The 18,435-nt window shown below is 39.0% G+C and overlaps 1 protein-coding gene across 5 annotated transcripts in view; it reads left to right on the top strand.

Moving 5' to 3' along the window:
- LOC121305420 (rho guanine nucleotide exchange factor 28-like) overlaps positions 1-18,435 on the top strand; it is a 116,379-nt gene that overhangs the window by 29,278 nt on the left and 68,666 nt on the right. For all 5 annotated transcript variants that reach the window (XM_041237095.1, XM_041237084.1, XM_041237077.1 and 2 more), the window contains 3 exons: positions 9,260-9,443; positions 12,091-12,280; positions 16,586-16,658. In XM_041237095.1, the coding sequence (XP_041093029.1) occupies positions 9,260-9,443; positions 12,091-12,280; positions 16,586-16,658 (447 nt within the window). The remainder of the gene's footprint in view (positions 1-9,259; positions 9,444-12,090; positions 12,281-16,585; positions 16,659-18,435) is intronic.

Below are 18,435 nucleotides of genomic sequence, written 5' to 3'. Positions count from 1 at the left end.
AACAGAGTTCCAGCGCAAGCACTCTCTACCTTGCTGTGTGAACCCTCTGAACGGCTGTATGCGGCACTTTAATTAGAGGGCTTCACACACCTTCTCCCTGATGCTGAACAGACCAACATGTTACTGCATGTTGTTATTCTTTGAGTGCTTTAGTAATAAACACAGTGCTTTCACTTTATAACTGAAGGACTAAGATTTACTCATTTGTAGATAATGCCGAGGATTTCTGAAGATCCGGTCCATTTCATACTGGCAGATAGACTGTAAAAAAAACCAAAAAAAAAAAACAAAAAAAAAACCAACATGAAATTCTTACATGGCTGTAGTTGATTTTTATTTTTTCGAAGCTTCTTTTGATAACAAATTTGAAATGTTTCACTTGTCACTTGAAGGCATTGCCTATAGAACAGCACATGAAAAGATGCTGGAATATAAAAGAAAATATCAGAGGCCATCAAGATGGAAAAGAGCAAAGAAAATCATTTACCAAGATGAGGCAATTATAACCAGTAGCCAAGGGAGGAATGATTAGATGGAGGTTTCTATTCAGAGCTTTGCTAAGTCTGGTGCCTATTGTTGGAAAGTAAGTTTACCACATCAATAATATGATGTGTTGATGTGGGAAACATGCTTTCTAATCACCCTGTGTGTGTGTGTGTGTGTGTGAGAGAGAGAGAGAGAGAGAGAGAGAGAGAGAGAGAGAGAGAGAGAGAGAGAGAGAGAGAGAGAGAGAGAGAGAGAGAGAGAGAGAGAGAGAGAGAGAGAGATAAGAAGCGAGGAGAGAGAGAGCTCCGCCTCTCTCGACTCTCGGTCTCTATCCCCTCACGCTCGCTGCTCTCTGAGCGACTCATTAGCTCAGAAGAGATCTATCCTTGAGAGAGAGAGAGAGAGAGAGAGTGAGAGAGAGAGAGAGAGAGAGAGAGAGAGAGAGAGAGAGAGAGAGAGAGCTAAAATACATATGCCTGTGCTTGGTGAGTCCTGATAAAAGCCTTGAATTAGCTATTTTATCAAAGCAATGGATTAAGCTGAAATTGGATCTAATTTTCTTTGACTTATAAGTACCAGACCCTTTCATTCATTAGTTCTTATTTCTTATAAAATATAGATTTATTTTTAGAAGCGGATATATGTGGATTACAATATGAAATTAAGTGTCCTAAGGTTTAAATTAGCTGTCCTAATTATTACCTCAGTGTGTTTAAATTTAAATGTCTTGAGGAGTCAGCGAAGAATAAGGGCCAATTATATTAATGGAACCCATTAATACAGAAAAATGCCCAGGGGTGCCTCTGTGTCTGAGCAAGTTTACAGTTGTTGTTTTAACATAAAGAGCATGCTACATTGATGCCTTATTGCCATTTGGGTGTGCTGGTTGGGCACAAAAATAAAATTAAAATAAAAACTCTAGCAGCAAAAACCGGAGATGTGAAAATTACACAATCCTTACTCTTTCACAGACCAGCCCTGATCTGTGCTCTGTTTGTCTGAGAGTTTAATCTATAGCTCTGCTTTCTACAAAGGGTAATTGAACTTGAATTGCACGGGGCCTCTGCACAATGGCCTGATACAAACCTAATCAGTCAAAAAGTCTAATCAGATCATGCACTTCCGCAGTTAAAAACCTTGTATTCACACGCGACTAGAGGAGTGTATTAGATTCTAACACATCTAGGCTTGGCTATGTGTGTGTAAACAGACTCTCCCACCTGAGTTAGGCTGGGTCACGCAAGCAGAGCTCCCTTGAATAACCTGTATTTTTGTCTCAGGCCCAGCCTGTAATTTATGAGATCTGGAATGATCTGATATGGGGCTGACTGTATGGAAGGGTGTAGCTTCTTACCCTGGCTTTGAAAGACAGGCCAGCTTTCAAAAATGTATTTTTAAACTGAATTTTCATGAGCTTTTATCCTGCTTTTTTTATTTGCTCAAACTTGCATTGTTTTAAAGAAACAATAACAGATTACACAGACTGCAACTGTGAAATACAGCACATCGTTTTAGTAGCCATGCATGTGGTTAGTGTCATCCATAGTAAATGTGTTTGCATGTGTCTGTGTGTGCATGCTGTGTATAAGGCTAAGCCAGTTCAGTTTTAACAGGCAGTGGCCAAATTCAATAGGTCAGATCAGGTGTTGGAGTGTTTTGTCCCTTTTTGCCCCTGAATACTATTGAAGGCTTTAACATTGGCACTCCTTGACACTACTTGTTGTCCAGTTACACATGATGAAGTTTAAAGAATATTAAAAGATAACCGTATAGATAGATAGACATGATATGACAGAATTAGTTTCTTTATTAAGCAACCTTGTGAGAGGAGCTTGTATGACTGTGTAACCTGCCATCACTGCCGCTGCTCCTAATACTGCTAATATCTCCTAACTCATTTCAGCTGGAAATGTCATATTTTCAATGTTATGTGTAAAATCTAACCCCTCACTTGGACTTGTGACCTAAGATGGCTACCATGTTGGGTTATGTTACTTTTTGTGTATCTGCTGATAAATAACCAACGTTTCAAGGTGCTGGCTTCATGTTCGGTACACAGCTGTATTCTGTGATTCTGCCAGTCAGGTTCAGGGTATCATGGATATAGTGCAAGAAAAATGAACCCTTTTGTGCACATTGTAAAGATGTCCCCGTGTCAAAACCTCATATTTCCGACACCATTTGAGGTAGTGACTTCATAACATGTAAACCCTGCAGTATGAATTTTTTGGTTACCATGACATTGACCTCTGACCTAATATGGCGACAATATCGAGATAGTGTGACTTTTTAAGTTTCTGCTTTATAAAGACCGCACACTTTGAGTTATACACAGCTGGATTGTTTGATGTTGTTACTTGAGTTCCATTACAGATGGTGTGCAGTGGAAATGAACTTTTCCATCCCACTTTGTTTAACCTATTGGCATATGAGTAATACTGCTGTTTTCAGCAGCTCCATTTTTTATTTCATTTGTTGTAACCCGTTCAATCTCGTCTGACATCCCTTAGATAATGCCTGTGGATGCTTTGTTTAGCTTCACAAAAACTCCCATTTCTAGTTACACCAGTTTTTTAAATGTTCTGGTAATGCGGTGGTGAAGGGCTTAGACTGTGCTCTACACAGCTCCAACAGTAGGAACTGCGGATACTTTTAAATAGACACTACATGTGAAACTCACTTGCTCCAGTCAGAAAGTCTTCATGAGACCAACGGTTTTCTAATAGCCTGATAGTAACGTGTCAGTGAAAAATGTGAAGTCGGATCGATTGTAAATCTATCTTTGTCAAGCTGCTCAGTGTCTTCTTGCAGCTAACCAGACCTCTGTGCAAAGGGAGTCTTAATAGAATATTACATTATTTTACTAATGGTTTGTTTGTGGGTGGATTGTTAATATCGGCAATATTAAATGAACAAAGAAGACAGGTTTCCTCATGCCATAAATACACTGACAGCTCAACTTTGTTTTAATGAAGAACATATTGTGGCAGAGATGGCTGCAGGGGTGACGTCAGACCAGGGAAGCAGTACACAGACAAAACGTACTGGGCAAAACTGCACTGCTGCGCTTGTATTTATTAAATAATAACACCAACAAGAAAAGGGCACATTGGCCAAACAAATAAACAATAACAAACACTAACGGTATTGCACAAAACGAGTACCGTTTGGATCTTTGAAATCAGACAGCATTCGCTCTCGCTCTCAATTTACTGTCTTCTTCTCAACTCTCGTTTAATGAGCCCAGAGTGGGTCTTTTATATTCTGTGGCTGGAGCCTTAATTACCCATTAATCAAATAATTACCTTTTTAAGGCTCCAGTCACATTCCCACAAGATTTATAGGAATGGGGATTTACCACCATCCACACCAACTACACTTTATAAGGCCGGCTTTTCACTGGTCTCAAATAATAAATAATAGTGACGGACATTTCCTGTCCACCTGCACACAAACATAAATAACAATAATGATAATACAAATGAAAATACATACAGTCATAAATAAATATACACAAGGGTTGGGTACCCTGTCACACATGTATACGAAATAGATGGCTTGGCCCTGGTTCAGCAGGGAGTTGGAAGGAGATATTGCCAGGGCTCTTGCTGCTATTGCTGTTGCTGGAGAGATTTGCTATATTTCTCACTGTAACCCCAATACAGTATATATAGTATGTGTCTTTATGCTTAAGCTCATACAAGGATTAAAAAAAAAAATGTTTACAAAAAGAAGAAATGCTGCCCTTTTGTAACTGGTTATAATACCTTTGCATTTGTACATTTTCAATTCTATTTAAAGAGATTTGAACTATTTAAGGTAAAGAGAAAAGCATGGGGTGTAATGCAACCCACTTTGGAAATTATATTTCTTCTGGTTGTATTTGGGTGGATTTCAGTTCTAAAGCAGAGTGATTCGCTAAGGTATCCACTTCATACAGGGAAGTAGGTTTTCCCATTGTGTAGTTAAAAAAAAAAAAAAAAAAAAAAGTATTTTCCTCAAAATTGGCTCGACACAATACCACTCTGAGAAGCGTGTTTCTACACAGAATAGTTCAACAGCTTAAATATGTACAGTATAAACAGTAAGCAGCATGTTGGACAGTGCACTTTGTACACACATTACTCTGTACAATCCCACTACATTGTTCCTGCAGTATGGTACCACTCAGAGTGAGCCATGTCTTAGGAAAGCCTCCTCGACTGTGTCACTGTCCCATTAAAGGTACCGTGAGGGAAGGCAGTAGGAAGATATGATGACACAGTGGATTGAATTGGTTTGTCCATGCAAATAAAAATGTGAAGAACTTCACAGTAATCTGTCTTGTTTGAAGCGAGGAGTTTAATTACTATTTAATTACTCTTGGCAACTGCCAGAGTTTGCATTATTAGAATAGCAGCAGGGAAGCAGAAGGGCCAGATCGCTCTCTTAACTAAGTAAAGTTTTGTTTTAATTGTAATCTGAGTTGTTGCTAGTTTTTGATGTTGTAAAATTGACATTTTTTCATATATCTCTACCTTCTTCTCAGCCATTTCCTCCTTGATGCACTTGCATCATCTGAAACTCAAATTCTTCAAATCAGATCTCCTTTTCTTCCCCCTCTTCCTCCCCTACTGCTGACCTCTCTATCTCTATTCCTCTTGAATCCACCACCCTCTCTCCTTCCTCATCCAAAAAGAACCTCAGTGTCACTCTCGACCCCTCCCTCTTCTACTCTCAGCACATCTCTACTCTGGCACGTTCCTGTCGCTTTTTCTTCAGCAACATATGCAGGATTCTCCCCTTCCTCACCGACTACTCCACACAGCTCCTAGCTCAGGCCCTGGTACTGTCCTGCCTTGACTACTGCAACTCCCTCCTGGCCGGCCTCCCTGCCTCTGCTATCTGTCCGCTCCAGCTCATCCAAACTCTGCTGCCCCTCTTGTCTTTTTCCTTCCTCGTTTCTCCCACACTACACTGCTGCTCAGCACCCTCCATTGGCTCCCTATCACTTTTTTCATCCAATTCAAAACTTGTACTCGCCTATCGCTGTCTCCTTCCGCCACCTCCGCTCCTCCACCAATGGCAGATTAGCTGTACCCCCCATCCACCTCCACCAGCGGCAGATTAGCTGCCCCCCCCCCCCCCCCCCCCCCCCCCCCCCCCCCCCCCCCCCCCCCCCCCCCCTTCCAGAGCCGGCTTCTTCTCCACCCTTGCCCCTCAATGGTGGAACGACCTGCCCACAGATATCAGGTCAGCTCGGTCTCTGACCACCTACCGGCACCTCCTCAATACACACCTGTTCAGACAGCATCTGTGAACCTCACAACTTTCGTTCACAGACTCTCGACTATATGGCACCCAATTGTTCCAGTACTTGCATCAGCTTGTACCAGCACTGAACTGCTCCATACCTTGCTGTATTCTGCTACTGATGTTAATTATAGCTACTTCCTGTATCTGGTCCTTGATTTTATGCTTATAGGTAGCATTCATGGTTTTTGTAATTGCTCTTATTTGAAATCGTTCTCATCCACATATCGTACTTACTACATGCTCTTAATGGACTTTACTCATATAATAAAATATTTTTTAATATATTAACTGCTCTTAGTCCAACTCACTCTCAAATGTAATTATTTACTGTATTCTTTATCTTGGTTGTATTTCCTACAGATTTTACTGTACCTTATAACTGCTCTTATCTGTAATGTAATATTTTATAATGTGATATTTTGTAATGCGATACTTTGTACTGTGATATTTTGTAACAATTGTAGGTCACCCTGGATAAGGGCATCTGCTAAGAAATAAATAATAATAATCCATGCAAAGCCAGGGCAAAAACACTAGAGATAGCTGACATTCATCCAAAACTTGTGACGTAATGGTTGCATTGTTTGTGGTAAATTATGCAGCTTAATGTGTGCTGGTTACTGAAGTTATGAATGCTCTGTGCTGTGCAGTTTCTTTTCGAATTAGCAGAGAAATGCTTCATTATTAGCTTTTTCTCTTTGGAAAATGGCAGTGCAAGCCTGACAGAATTTCACTTTTTTAAGAATAGTTACATTGCCAGTTGCATTTTGTGAAATGATGTCTGCATTAAAACAGGTGCCAATGTTATGACAAGATAAAGACTAACTGATGGTGTAGATTGGGACTAAATACATTGCTTCTTGGACTATTTCAGTCTTTATGCCAACACTAAAGACTGTGCACTAGAAATGAGTTTATGCATCTGTGTTTCCCTCCTTTCAATACATAATGAAGTAATCATAGATGGTTGGGTTTAGGACCTGATGTGGTACAACTTGAAAAGTCAGTAGCCTCTCATTTGCTGAAGGCAAAAACCATATGAAGACATTTGATATTTTATAGCAATACAATGGGAAGTATATTTACTGCATGTAACCTTTTCAAATTACCTGCCAGATGTTTCAACTGAATTTCCATTTTGGTCCAACCAAACCGGTTTTGATCTATTGGGGATAATGAGTCCCTCTGTTCCTAAATAATCTTTTGTTTAGGTGATGTTCTGCAATTTGATACCTTTGAGTGTGCACTGATGTTGTTATAATAATAATAATAATAATAACAAGTTTTTTCTTTCCATGGTAATGTTGGATGCGTTTGTGGCAGGGTACAGCAACAGTGTTACTCTTTTAGAATCAAAGCTAGAATGTCATATTAGTGTGCTGTCTATCTGATACAGCAGCTCAGACAGTTGTAGAACTCCACTAAGATCCCATGAAGGGTACTGTGTGTCTTGCCATTCTGGAAGGGATGGGTTATGCAGTAGACCTTTTTCATTTAGTTTCATGCCAGTTCCTACAATAAGGCTTAAATCTTAAATGAACTACAACTGGATTATATCTGCAGTATAAAATTAGCGTGTTTGGAATACATAATACAACATTCAACAGGTTATTCGGCATGTGAGAGAATTTCTGTTACCACTACAATCTAATCTCCACACCGGAGGTGTTATAATTTTGCAATCTGAGATTGAATTAAATATAATAATTGAAAAAAAAGAAAAAAATTACATTACCGGAATTAATGTAAATGCCTACCCCCACCCCACCCCCGCCCCCACCCCACCCTAAATTGGATTTAACCACAAAAAGTCCCGATTTAGCTAAATAAATGTAGACAAACACATTCTTAAAAGATAAATCTTGAAATTCATAACAGATCAATCTGAAAAACATTATTGTTAAGCAATTAAATCTGAAAAAATAAATCTGTGTTTTCACAAATAAATGTTTTGCCAGCTAGATCTGAAGCTAACATGCAAACGAGCCCCCACTCATTACACATTTGATTTGGCATTGTGGGCTGCAGAGCTGCCCTTACACTCCAAAAACTTTTAAGAATGAGTTTGTTAACATTTATGTATTTAGACTTTTTGGTTAAATGTAGGACACATTTGCGAATGACATTAAATATTAGTGCATTTCCTTACACTTGGCCTCCATACATGGAAGCCGCCATTTCGGCTCTGTTATCTGCAGTTTCACTGACACTTGCCATTTCAAACAGCATTTCTCTGGTTGTGATTTCTCCTATATTGTTAATAACACTTTTGAAAGGTAAGCGATTGGACTAATTAGCTGTCATTTATGTATTTATTAAAAATGTTCTAGCCTTTAAAAAAAAAAAAAAAAGGAACTGCCATACTCACGCCAAAATTTGCGCACCACTGTTCCAGATCGTTGTGACTGACTGAGCTACATCTTTGGGAACCCTTCCTAATCTTGATCATTCTGTGCATGGGAGTAGCCTCGGGGCACAAGCTGCTGTGCACTCATTCTCACATGCAGTTACATTGGGTGAAAGTGCTCAGATCTCGTGTCTTTACCACATTAGGTTGCTGTACTCATTTAATGTCCATGTAGAAAATGTTTTGTACATTTTTCCAGGAATGAAGTCACTAATTGTTTTCTGGCTGCTCTTACTCTTGTGACTCACAGTGCAAACAATAAACAAGAACATGCCAGGAAGCTCCATTGTGTTAAGTGTTGAGGTGTACTGTGCACTGAAGATATTTACATCTGCTGACATCAAGCCCTTTTCAGAATGCTGGAATGCATTCCTCTTGTATTTTTAACACAAGATTGTCTGATGGAGGAAGGACCTGGAGACCCTGTTTGAACTGGCACTAATCCCTCGTTCCTCAGTCACACCTTACTTGAAAAACTGGGAGAAGTTTAAGCTCCCTTTAACCAGGCGCTTCACAACATGATGTGTGCTTAACTCTGCGTCTGAGACTATGAATGGCAGATTGACCTTCAAATATTAGTGTTTTTTTTTCTTGGAAGTTGGAACGAACTGCCACACCGAACAGCCAAGACCTCGATAAAGAGGCTGCTTTAATAGCTGTACTGGTAAGACAAATGGGTCCTTTCAGAAGTTATTTGTTTTTACAATCTCTTGCTTATCACATTACTTCTATAATGTGTATGTGCTAGTGACTTGTTATTTCAGTAATTTACATTGTGGAGTGCTACTTAGGACTGGTCCTGTCATTTGACCAATAAAATAAATGAATTAATTGGTCAAAATGCACAATTTATACCCATGTCCCTTTATTTTCTTTAATGTAACTTTTTTTTCTTGTATTCAGAGTTCAGGCTTATTCAGCTGTGACGTTATTGGCCTTTCTTGTTTTGTTTTTGTATGTTGTTCCCTGTGCTATTCTGAAGGACAGAATGTTGGGTGTGCAGTGCAGCACAGACTGCATTGTTTCACAGACAATATGATTTTCCCTTTTCTTTTCCTATTTGTTTTTCAGAGCTCAGGCCCAGAGAGTCCTTGCTTCATCTGGCAGTGCGATTAGGCCTGTTTAATCTTTCTCAGTTTCTGCTGTGCCAGCCTGGCGGCCTGATAGCTTTGTCTTTACCTAACGAGGATGGAGCCACTCCAGAGCAGCTGGCAATTCAGACCGGGAACCAAGGGCTTGTGGAGCTGCTGAGAAAGTAAGCCTTACCTAGACTTCTAATGTATCTCTTTCAACAGCGAGTGACTTTGCAGGGTCTTATAATGACAGTCATTTAAAAAGATGTTTGCACATATCAGTATATTAGATTCGTTAAAAGGTCTGCTGTTTTGAGTGGAGCTGTTTTACATGTACTGATACTTGAGATTTGAGTGTGTTAAACCTATGTACAAGTCTGCAGTACTAATTGCATTAAAAAAAATGTTTTAGAATGAAGTCCTTTCTACATTTGAAGCCCAGTAGTCAAATATTAGACATGATCGTGGACTATCAGAAACTTGAACAGGGGAGTTGATCTTACCAGTACTCATTATGTGTTAACCCTGTAATGCCTGTATGATATAATGTGTAGCCACACCTCTGTATTACTATTTTTTAAATCCAGCCTCACAAGCCAGAATTTGAATGTTATGGGCCTCATTTACCAAAATGCGCTAAACTTTATATTGCACGATAATTGCAATTACTGTGCATGTTAATGATATCCGTATTTACTGTTGCAATTCTATTAATTATCACGCGAATAATGCAATGAGCTTCATTCACATTGTATTTACTGAAGGGTGATAATTGTATTGTGCGCATTAAAGTGAGCGATAATTAGTTAGTTTGGAAAGAGGGCTTTAACCACTGATAGGTGCGCTGTTTAAACCTCTTTTTCCGACCTGAAAACTAGTGATGTGCAGTTCCATTCATTTAACTGACCTGATTCGTTTGATTCATTCAGTTTAGTGAGTCAATTCAACAGATTTGTTTGTTTGATTTACTAACGTGAAATAAATTAATCTTGCTGAATTACTTGGTTATGAAAATGTGTTTGAATGGATAAAGTCCAGAAATGCACAAGCGACCGGCGAAAATATTTACTTAATAACAGACTGGGGATGGGGTTGGGAATTTGCTGTGCTGGTGAGATGTTTGTGTGCTGTTGTGTCGCTCTCCCTCTTTCTTTGAGCAGCCAGCCTGCCTGTCAGTTGTGTGTCTGTGTGAATGCGAGGGGATACTGATGGGCCAATGCAAACAGCACACTTTGAGATATCTAGATAGTGACTCGATGTTGGACTTTACATTAATCCTGCTGGTGTTTTACTGCAGGGGTGATTTATTAACTCACCTATTAACATAAAACATACAAATCAGTAATGTTACAGTGAAAAGAGCACAGCATCATTTCATTTTGGGATGGAGGTAATAAGATCCACCATTTAGATCATTAAATTAGGTGCTGGTGTCTATACCGTTAGTACCCAGCTGTGTTATATGATAATCCCAATAGAGCTCCAATACTGGTGATGTACATTAACTATTTCACTGCCCCATTGTTTTGACCTCATGCCGTATGGATGTTAGAGATCTTTTTACTTCATGTGTACAACCAATCCGATCATATGTGCCATTCCTTTAATGTTATGCCCCTGGGGATGCTTTGTTTTTGTTCACAAATACTCCCTTTTTGTGGATTGTTAGAATCATAACTTTTTTGCCAACAGCAAAAACAGTGCAATAATATTGACACCTCAACAATCCCCCTTTAGCAGCCGTAGTGCTGTATAAGTGTTGAGCAAATAGAAAAATATAGCAATTTATACAACGAGCAGAAGCATGCTTCTTGAGGTACTGTATACTCTAGTTCCAGTATGTAATCATCCACTATTATGGACCCAGTTAACTGTATATTCAATCACATGATAGAAATAATTCTTTGTTGTAAGTACAGTTTTTAATGTCTTCTGCTTGTCTGATTGCAGCATCCACACTCTTCTGGTCTTCCATCAGATTGAATGTAAAATAATTCAGTTTTTATCTGGATAATCTCCATAAAGTGCCCTTAAATTCCATTGTTAAAAAAAAACTAAACCAAAACTAGTTTTTAACAAGAAACCAAACTGATAAAAAATTTCAGTTCAGTCAATTTATGTTTGCATCTGATAAAAATATAACTTCATTTAATATATAGGTTACAGTATATAATGTTTTCTGACTTATGTAACATATGTATAAAGAATGCCCATATTTATAAAGAGCTCATCTGAACTTGTAAACGGGTCAAGGTTGATGACTACACACAAAATATGCTGTGTCTTAGTTTTCCAAAGACAATATCTGTAAATTCAATATTTCTGAAACACGATACAGCATGAGGGTGCCCATGTCTCCACTGATACACACACACAGTTTACTTCAGATGACCAATCAGCTCGTTACTGTAATAGGACCCTACTTTAGCTCAGCACACACAAATTGTGCAATGAATGGACTTAATTGTAATATTAATCATTTTGAATAGGTGCCTACAACATGTTTTAAATAGAGATCCAAACGTGCTTATACTGACTGATTTGTAGTTGGAGTGTAATTGAAGTTGCATGTTAATACCTGCCAGTTAGTGGCCTGTAATGTTATTTGGGTCCAAAGCCATCAATACATCAAGCTGCTACTAAAGCTTTGAAAACCAGGCCCATTATTTTATCATCTGAGGGGTCATTAGCATTGACCTGCTTTGAACAGAGGCTCCTTTTTTAAAAACACTTTCACTTGACCAGGTTAGTGCAGAATTAGTGTTGAGGCATTTGCCAATGTGGATGTCTATGGCTGAACAGAGCGCTTGCTTTGTTTTGTTCTTGCAGTCCCCCGAATCCCCTGGTCACTGCCTTGGCTGGTATTTCTGAGATCCAGGCTGACAGTGGCAGGCAGCTGAAGTTCTTTCATTTATCGGAGGCCTTGTCACTCACCGTCACTCATGGCACAGATTGGACACTGGAGGCAAACATTCAGCTCCTGAGGAAGCATTTAAAGGACAACAACTTCCTAACAGAGGTGAGAGACAGGCTTTGCAGTGCTGCTTCTGCATCACATGCTGTTCCTTTGCCTGTAGAAATCGACAGATATTTTGGTGAAGATACAGAAAACTAAAGTATAGAAATTAAAGAAGTCGATAGCTATTTGAAGACACCTATCCATTTATTATATATATATATATATATATATATATATATATATATATATATATATATATATATATATATATATATATATAGTATATATGGCAGTAAGTGATGAGAAAGCACAGGCTGTTCTGTCACTGTTTTAAAGGACAGCAGTTATAAATCATGATGCTTCACTTCGATGTCCTCTTACCCAACTAAAGTACTCATGCAACTACACTCCTTTACCATGAGAGAAGGTAAATTATACATATTAACATACCTTACTACCACTCCACACATGTGGAAATACACTGTACATGCTGTGTAAATGTGCTAGCAGAGGTTTTTTTTTTTTTTTGTATGTTTTTTTTTTTATTTCTCTGGTAATGTACACTACCGGTCAAAAGTTTTAGAACACCTCCATGTTTCCAGTTTTTATTGAAATTTATGCAGTTTAATGTCTCAGTGTATTCTGAAATTAAAGCATAGAACAAATAAACAATTGGAGATAAAAAAGAAATCATGGAATCGTTTTGTTTAACAAAATTTAATCTAAATTTTTGACTCATCAAAGTAGCCACCTTTTGCAGATATAACAGCCGAACACACTCGTGGCATTCTTTCTACAATGGAAATCAAATATTGTTCGGAAAGTTCTTCCCAACACTGTTGCAGAAGTTCCCACAAATGTGTTGCACTTGTAGGTTGCTTTGCTTTCACCCTTCTGTCCAGTTTTTCACAAACCAACTCGATGGGGTTTAAGTCTGGAGACTGTGCTGGCCATTCCATGATTTGAAGCCTACCGTCTTGTTCTTTTCTTCTAAGGTAGTTCAGACATAGCCTGGAGGTATGTTTTGGGTCATTATCTTGCTGTAGGATGAACCCCTGACCAACTAGGCGTATACCAGAGGGTATTGCATGGCGCTGCAAAATGCTGTGGTAGCCGTTTTGGTTCAGGGTGCCACTCTGTGCAAGTTGCCGACTCTGGATGCAGCAAAAGAGCCCCAGACCATCACGCTTCCTCCTCCATGTTTGACAGTTGGTGTCACACACCGAGGAACCATCCTTTCGCCTACTCGACGGCGTACAAAAACCCTGCGTGATGAACCGAAGATTTCAAATTTTGATTCATCGGTCAATAAGACCTTCTTCTAGTCTTCAGTAGTCCACTGGCGGTGCTTCATGGCCCAGGCGAGCCTCTTTTTCTTATTTTGCCATCTTAGCAATGGCTTTCTTACTGCCACTCGACCTATCAAACCTGCAGCTCGAAGTCTTCTCTTCACAGTTGAAACCGAGACTTGCTTACTTCAACCAGTGTTAAGCTGTGCTTGAAGCTGTTGTCCTGTGAGCTGCCTCTCACGCAAGCTGTTGACTCTCAGAAACTTCTGATTCTGTTGTGGCTTTGGGTCTGCCAGACCTCTTCCTGTCAGAGTTTCCTCCAGTTCCCAAGTGCCTTTTGATGGTGTAGGAAACTGTACTCACTGAAACCTTGGCTTTCTTTGCAATTTCTCTAAAGGAAAGACCTACACTTTTAAGGGTTATAATGGTCTGCCTGTCTTCCTTTGTTAATTGCCTTTTTCTCGCCATTATGATAGCATTATACTACTTCCTGCAGTACAATACTGACCAAATAATGCTTAAGAGTGTGCAGTAACACAGTCTGTTCCAACACTGCTTTTATACAGACAGAGGGTTTGTAAGTAATCAACAAAAGTTGGGACACCTGTAGGAATTGTTAGCATCAACTTTCAAGGCTTAATTTACTTCCGTTGCTGCAGAACAGCTGTAAGTTGTTAACCCATTACTTGTTCCCTGAAAAAGGCCTTTTTGTATAACTCTGAAATGTACATTATTTTTCAGTTTTTGGTAACCTAAACTTTTTTTTTAACCTCTGGAAGTTTACCTCTTACCTTTGTACCACTTCAGATTATTCACTGGACTCGAACTGCTTAAATTTCAATAAAAACTGGAAAAATGGGGGTGTTCTAAAACTTTTGACTGATAGTGTTTTTTATTAACAATACATGAAAAAATAACAGAAAGCCCTGAATGAAAGTCTGATGACTTTGTTCAGTGAATGGTTTTATAAGCTTAGCGTCTGCATGTGTGTGAACAGAATGGCTGTTTACATCTTGTTATAAGTGAACAGCACCAAGGGAAGCTGACATACAGTCAGGGTAGCAGTGGGTAGTTTTGAAACATGACCTATTCACATAGCCTGTAGTAAATCAGAAGGAGAGTGAATAACAAGCGTTGAGGGAGGGGTGAGGCTGAGAGGCTTGCTACCATGTAACACTGAAACTGCTTGTGACTTTGTAAATCATGGAACACAAAACCCGGTGTTTGATCTTTCGGACTTGGAGCAATCGGCACTCGACTGCTTTTCAGCACAGCTCTGAACTGTCTGCTGAGTGAACCCTGCTGCAGTAATTGCTGGTTTCCTGTCTACCATAATGATCAGAGGAAATGTGAGTCTACAGCTATGGCCAAAAGTTTTGCATCACTCTATAGGATTAACTAATTTTGCTTGATAAAGTCGAATGAAACCTGCTGAATATTGTTACATTAACATACTGAATTACATACCACTTTGTAGTTTTCCATATACTTAACAAAAAATTGAAAAATGTGACATTTCAAAATCTATCATTGAAATATTGTACTACTATTATGGCTTCTGGTTGACTTTTGCAATATCATTTTGTAGTTTTTTTGATTACATGATGTTAAATAAAATATCTAAATTATGTTCATATAATTTAAAAAAAAAAATATGTCTCAATCCAAGCATTTTAGGTGATGCTAAACTTTTGGCCGTATCAGTACATAGTAAAAGTACTAAAAGGCAAAGTATTGTACTTGAAATTTACAAGCACATTGAGAATGGAAGATAAGTCTGAAGTGTCTGTGGCTCTGAAACTTGGTTTGTTGTAAGCTTATTGTATTAATAAAAGGTGTACCTTACTTCAGTGATTTGATCCACTGTTTCTGAAGTCTTCCTGATTGTCCAGCTGTGATTGGTGCTAGGATCCCTTCCACATCCTCTTTCAAGATACCATCAAGGCAAGCATGTCACACATGTACGATTCGACAGGGCATTATCAGGCAGAGTGGCAGGTGGGCACTGGGCTTCCGAATGAAAGCATGAGAAAGCCCTTTGAAGCCTTATTCCCCTCTGATGACACCCTGAAAGTGCTTTAGAGGAGCGATATAGAGGCCAACCACAGTCTGCTTTTCAAAAGGCAATTTGAACACTTCAGAATCGCTGCACCAAGTGCTTTGAACAAAAGCAACCAAGTGTTCAAAAATAAACAAAGCAGTTGTGTCCCTCATTGTAATGAAGCTGGGAACTGTTGGCTCTGAAAATAAGCTAGATGTCATCTGCAAGAATAAAAGAGTAACACTTTAAAGTCATGACCACAAATTCATAACGAATTCCGGCTGAATACCTCATGAGTAACACTTGGATATTTTATGAACTTCCTCTGTAAGTTCTGAAGTAATTCAGTCCTGTTGATTCCTGTGGATTAAATTGTCCATATGAATTCCATGTTCCTTTGTATCAAATGATGTGTCTCACAAGTATAAGGCATGCAGCCGTGCATGAATGAACAGATTGTGAGAAGTGCAGAAGATATCCAGGTGTTGCTCCTGTGGTATTAATTCACCTAAACTGTCCTAAAGAAGGTAGTCTACCACTGTGTCTTGTGTAAGTGGGTTGAACTCAGTGCACTTGCATGCAAAATGAAGTGGCTTGATGTGGCCTCTGGCACATGTGATCACATGCCTTTTTGTGGTTTTCATTTGGTATAAATAGTGGTGAAACCTGGTTTAAAGTTGCCTTGCTTTGTCCCTTTGTGTCAAAGAATGACTGCCTTTGAACTGTACTGATTTATAAGCTGCATAATCGTACATCTTTTTGAGGTTTAAAGTATCATTCATTGGTGTCTGTTTAGCATTTTACTTGCTCAGAAACCTGTGTACTGTGTACTTTCTATTTCATTCCCCCTAAAAAGGCTTGTGGTTTTGCATTTTATATTCTGTACTTTATTTATTGATCACTGTTTATTGTACAGTAAAACTACTGCTTTTATTACATGTTGATGAAAATTTAATAGACCCACTTCAGATACGACAGCTGTACAAATAAACAAACACTACTGAAAGATATGCATAAGGCATCTTTATGTTTTAGATTACATCCCTTAAAATAAACGGACCGGATGGCAGGCCACAAATGGAATATACTGAAGGCACTGCTGACAAAGGTACTGCATGTTTTCTTGTATCAATATCTTTGCACATGTGCTTAGTAATACAGGTTTATTCAATAACTTCACATTTGCTGCCAACGGAAAATTGGCACCGCTTGGTTTTTGACATGTTCTGTTTGGAATACTGTTTGTTGTAATGTTGTTCCACAAAGGGACCATCTTTCATTATACAGTATGAAATGTGTCTGTATTTAGAACGACTCCTATGAGTATTGGAGCTTTGATAGCTTCTGCACAAAAAAATATAGCTAGTACTCAAACATAGATCCTCTGTCTTGTACTGGTTGGCTTTGCTGTGGTATGGGCACAACAGCTATCATTACTGTCAGCACAAGCAGAGCAGGTTAGACTAGGGAGTATATTAAATCCAACCTGGAATATGGGCTTTTTAAAGGTGGTTTCTGTTGCATTTAGACTCTTAAACTTGTTTAGCTTTAAGCTATATAAGACAGCTCCGCTTTTCAATTCAAAATCTCAGCCATATTGGTCCTCATTCAGCTCTATTCCCACAAACGTACATGTTGAATGTGAAATCTTTACAGATGTGTCTGCACATTGCATAGACGCTGTATTGGAAGACTGCTGCTTTGCGGTGAGACTGTTGCTGGCACTGCTGTGCAGTCTGACTCCAGGACTCTGCGGCCTCAGCATTAAGTAGAGGCAAAAAAAAGTCATACAAAATAAAAACTCTTTTAAAATAAAAACAGTACAGGAGTCAGTTAATAATTTATTAGGATTCAACATGCGAAGGACCTGGCACAAAAGTTTTTACAGTGCACAACAGCCTTTGAGATTTGTACCTGATATCATGAAGCAAATTTGACCATCAGATTCATCCAAATGAGCTCTGTTATGAAGCTCTGAAAATGGTCAAGGCACCCATGTGTGGAAAAAGCCACGTACACAAGTTCAGGACGGAGATCTGTGAATGTGCACGTCAGTCCATCCAGAGAGCCACCGCCATTGTTCAGGACTGCTTTTATGAACAGATCCGGGCTGGCACAGCCCTCAGATCTCACTGAGATCTCAAAGGGATGAGTTTAAACCCTGTTAATGTCACGGACGATCCTCAGATGCAGGAATGGGTAGCTCTGGCCCTTCCAGACCAGCTGCTAATTGTTTAGTCAACCTGTTAAACCTCCAACAAGGCTCTAAAGCAGTTAGGGGTTAAACCTGGCATAGAATGGCTCTCCAGGGTTACCCCCTACTGTTCTGTTGATATAAGTTTATGTAAGTGTCCTGGTTAAAACAATATGCGGAACATGGATAGAAACAAATAAAGGTTTCAAATTAAGTAGTTAAATAAGCCGTACAATGTTTTTATAACAGATGGCTAATTAGCATGAGAAGCTGGTATGTTGATCTTAGCAGAAGGTATCCTGTTTCATAGAAATAAATAGACCCAGTAAACCCAGCAGCATTAAGTACACACATTCTCTCAATGTAAATTCTAGAATGACATCCTCCAACATAAATAAACCTGCATAATCAACTGAGACATGTATCCTAGGTATTGAGTATATTTAACATTTGATTGACCTTTTCATTACGACCTGCTCTTGTTTTTCTCTTCAGTTGTTCTTACATTACATTACGTTATGGAAAGGACATAGACCTTGTGAACTGTTTCAGATCTTTTTTGTTTTCAAGCTGAGTTGTAGTGTTACCTGCTGCACTGCCCTCTGCTGGTAAATTTAGTATTGGATTGCGAATGACTGATTTCAGATTACAGTGATTGGATGAAGATTACAGTTACAATAGATACAGGTAA

Source organism: Polyodon spathula, chromosome 2 (assembly GCF_017654505.1).
Source record: "Polyodon spathula isolate WHYD16114869_AA chromosome 2, ASM1765450v1, whole genome shotgun sequence".
Lineage (NCBI taxonomy): Eukaryota > Metazoa > Chordata > Actinopteri > Acipenseriformes > Polyodontidae > Polyodon > Polyodon spathula.
This window is presented reverse-complemented; position numbering and strand designations above follow the sequence as displayed.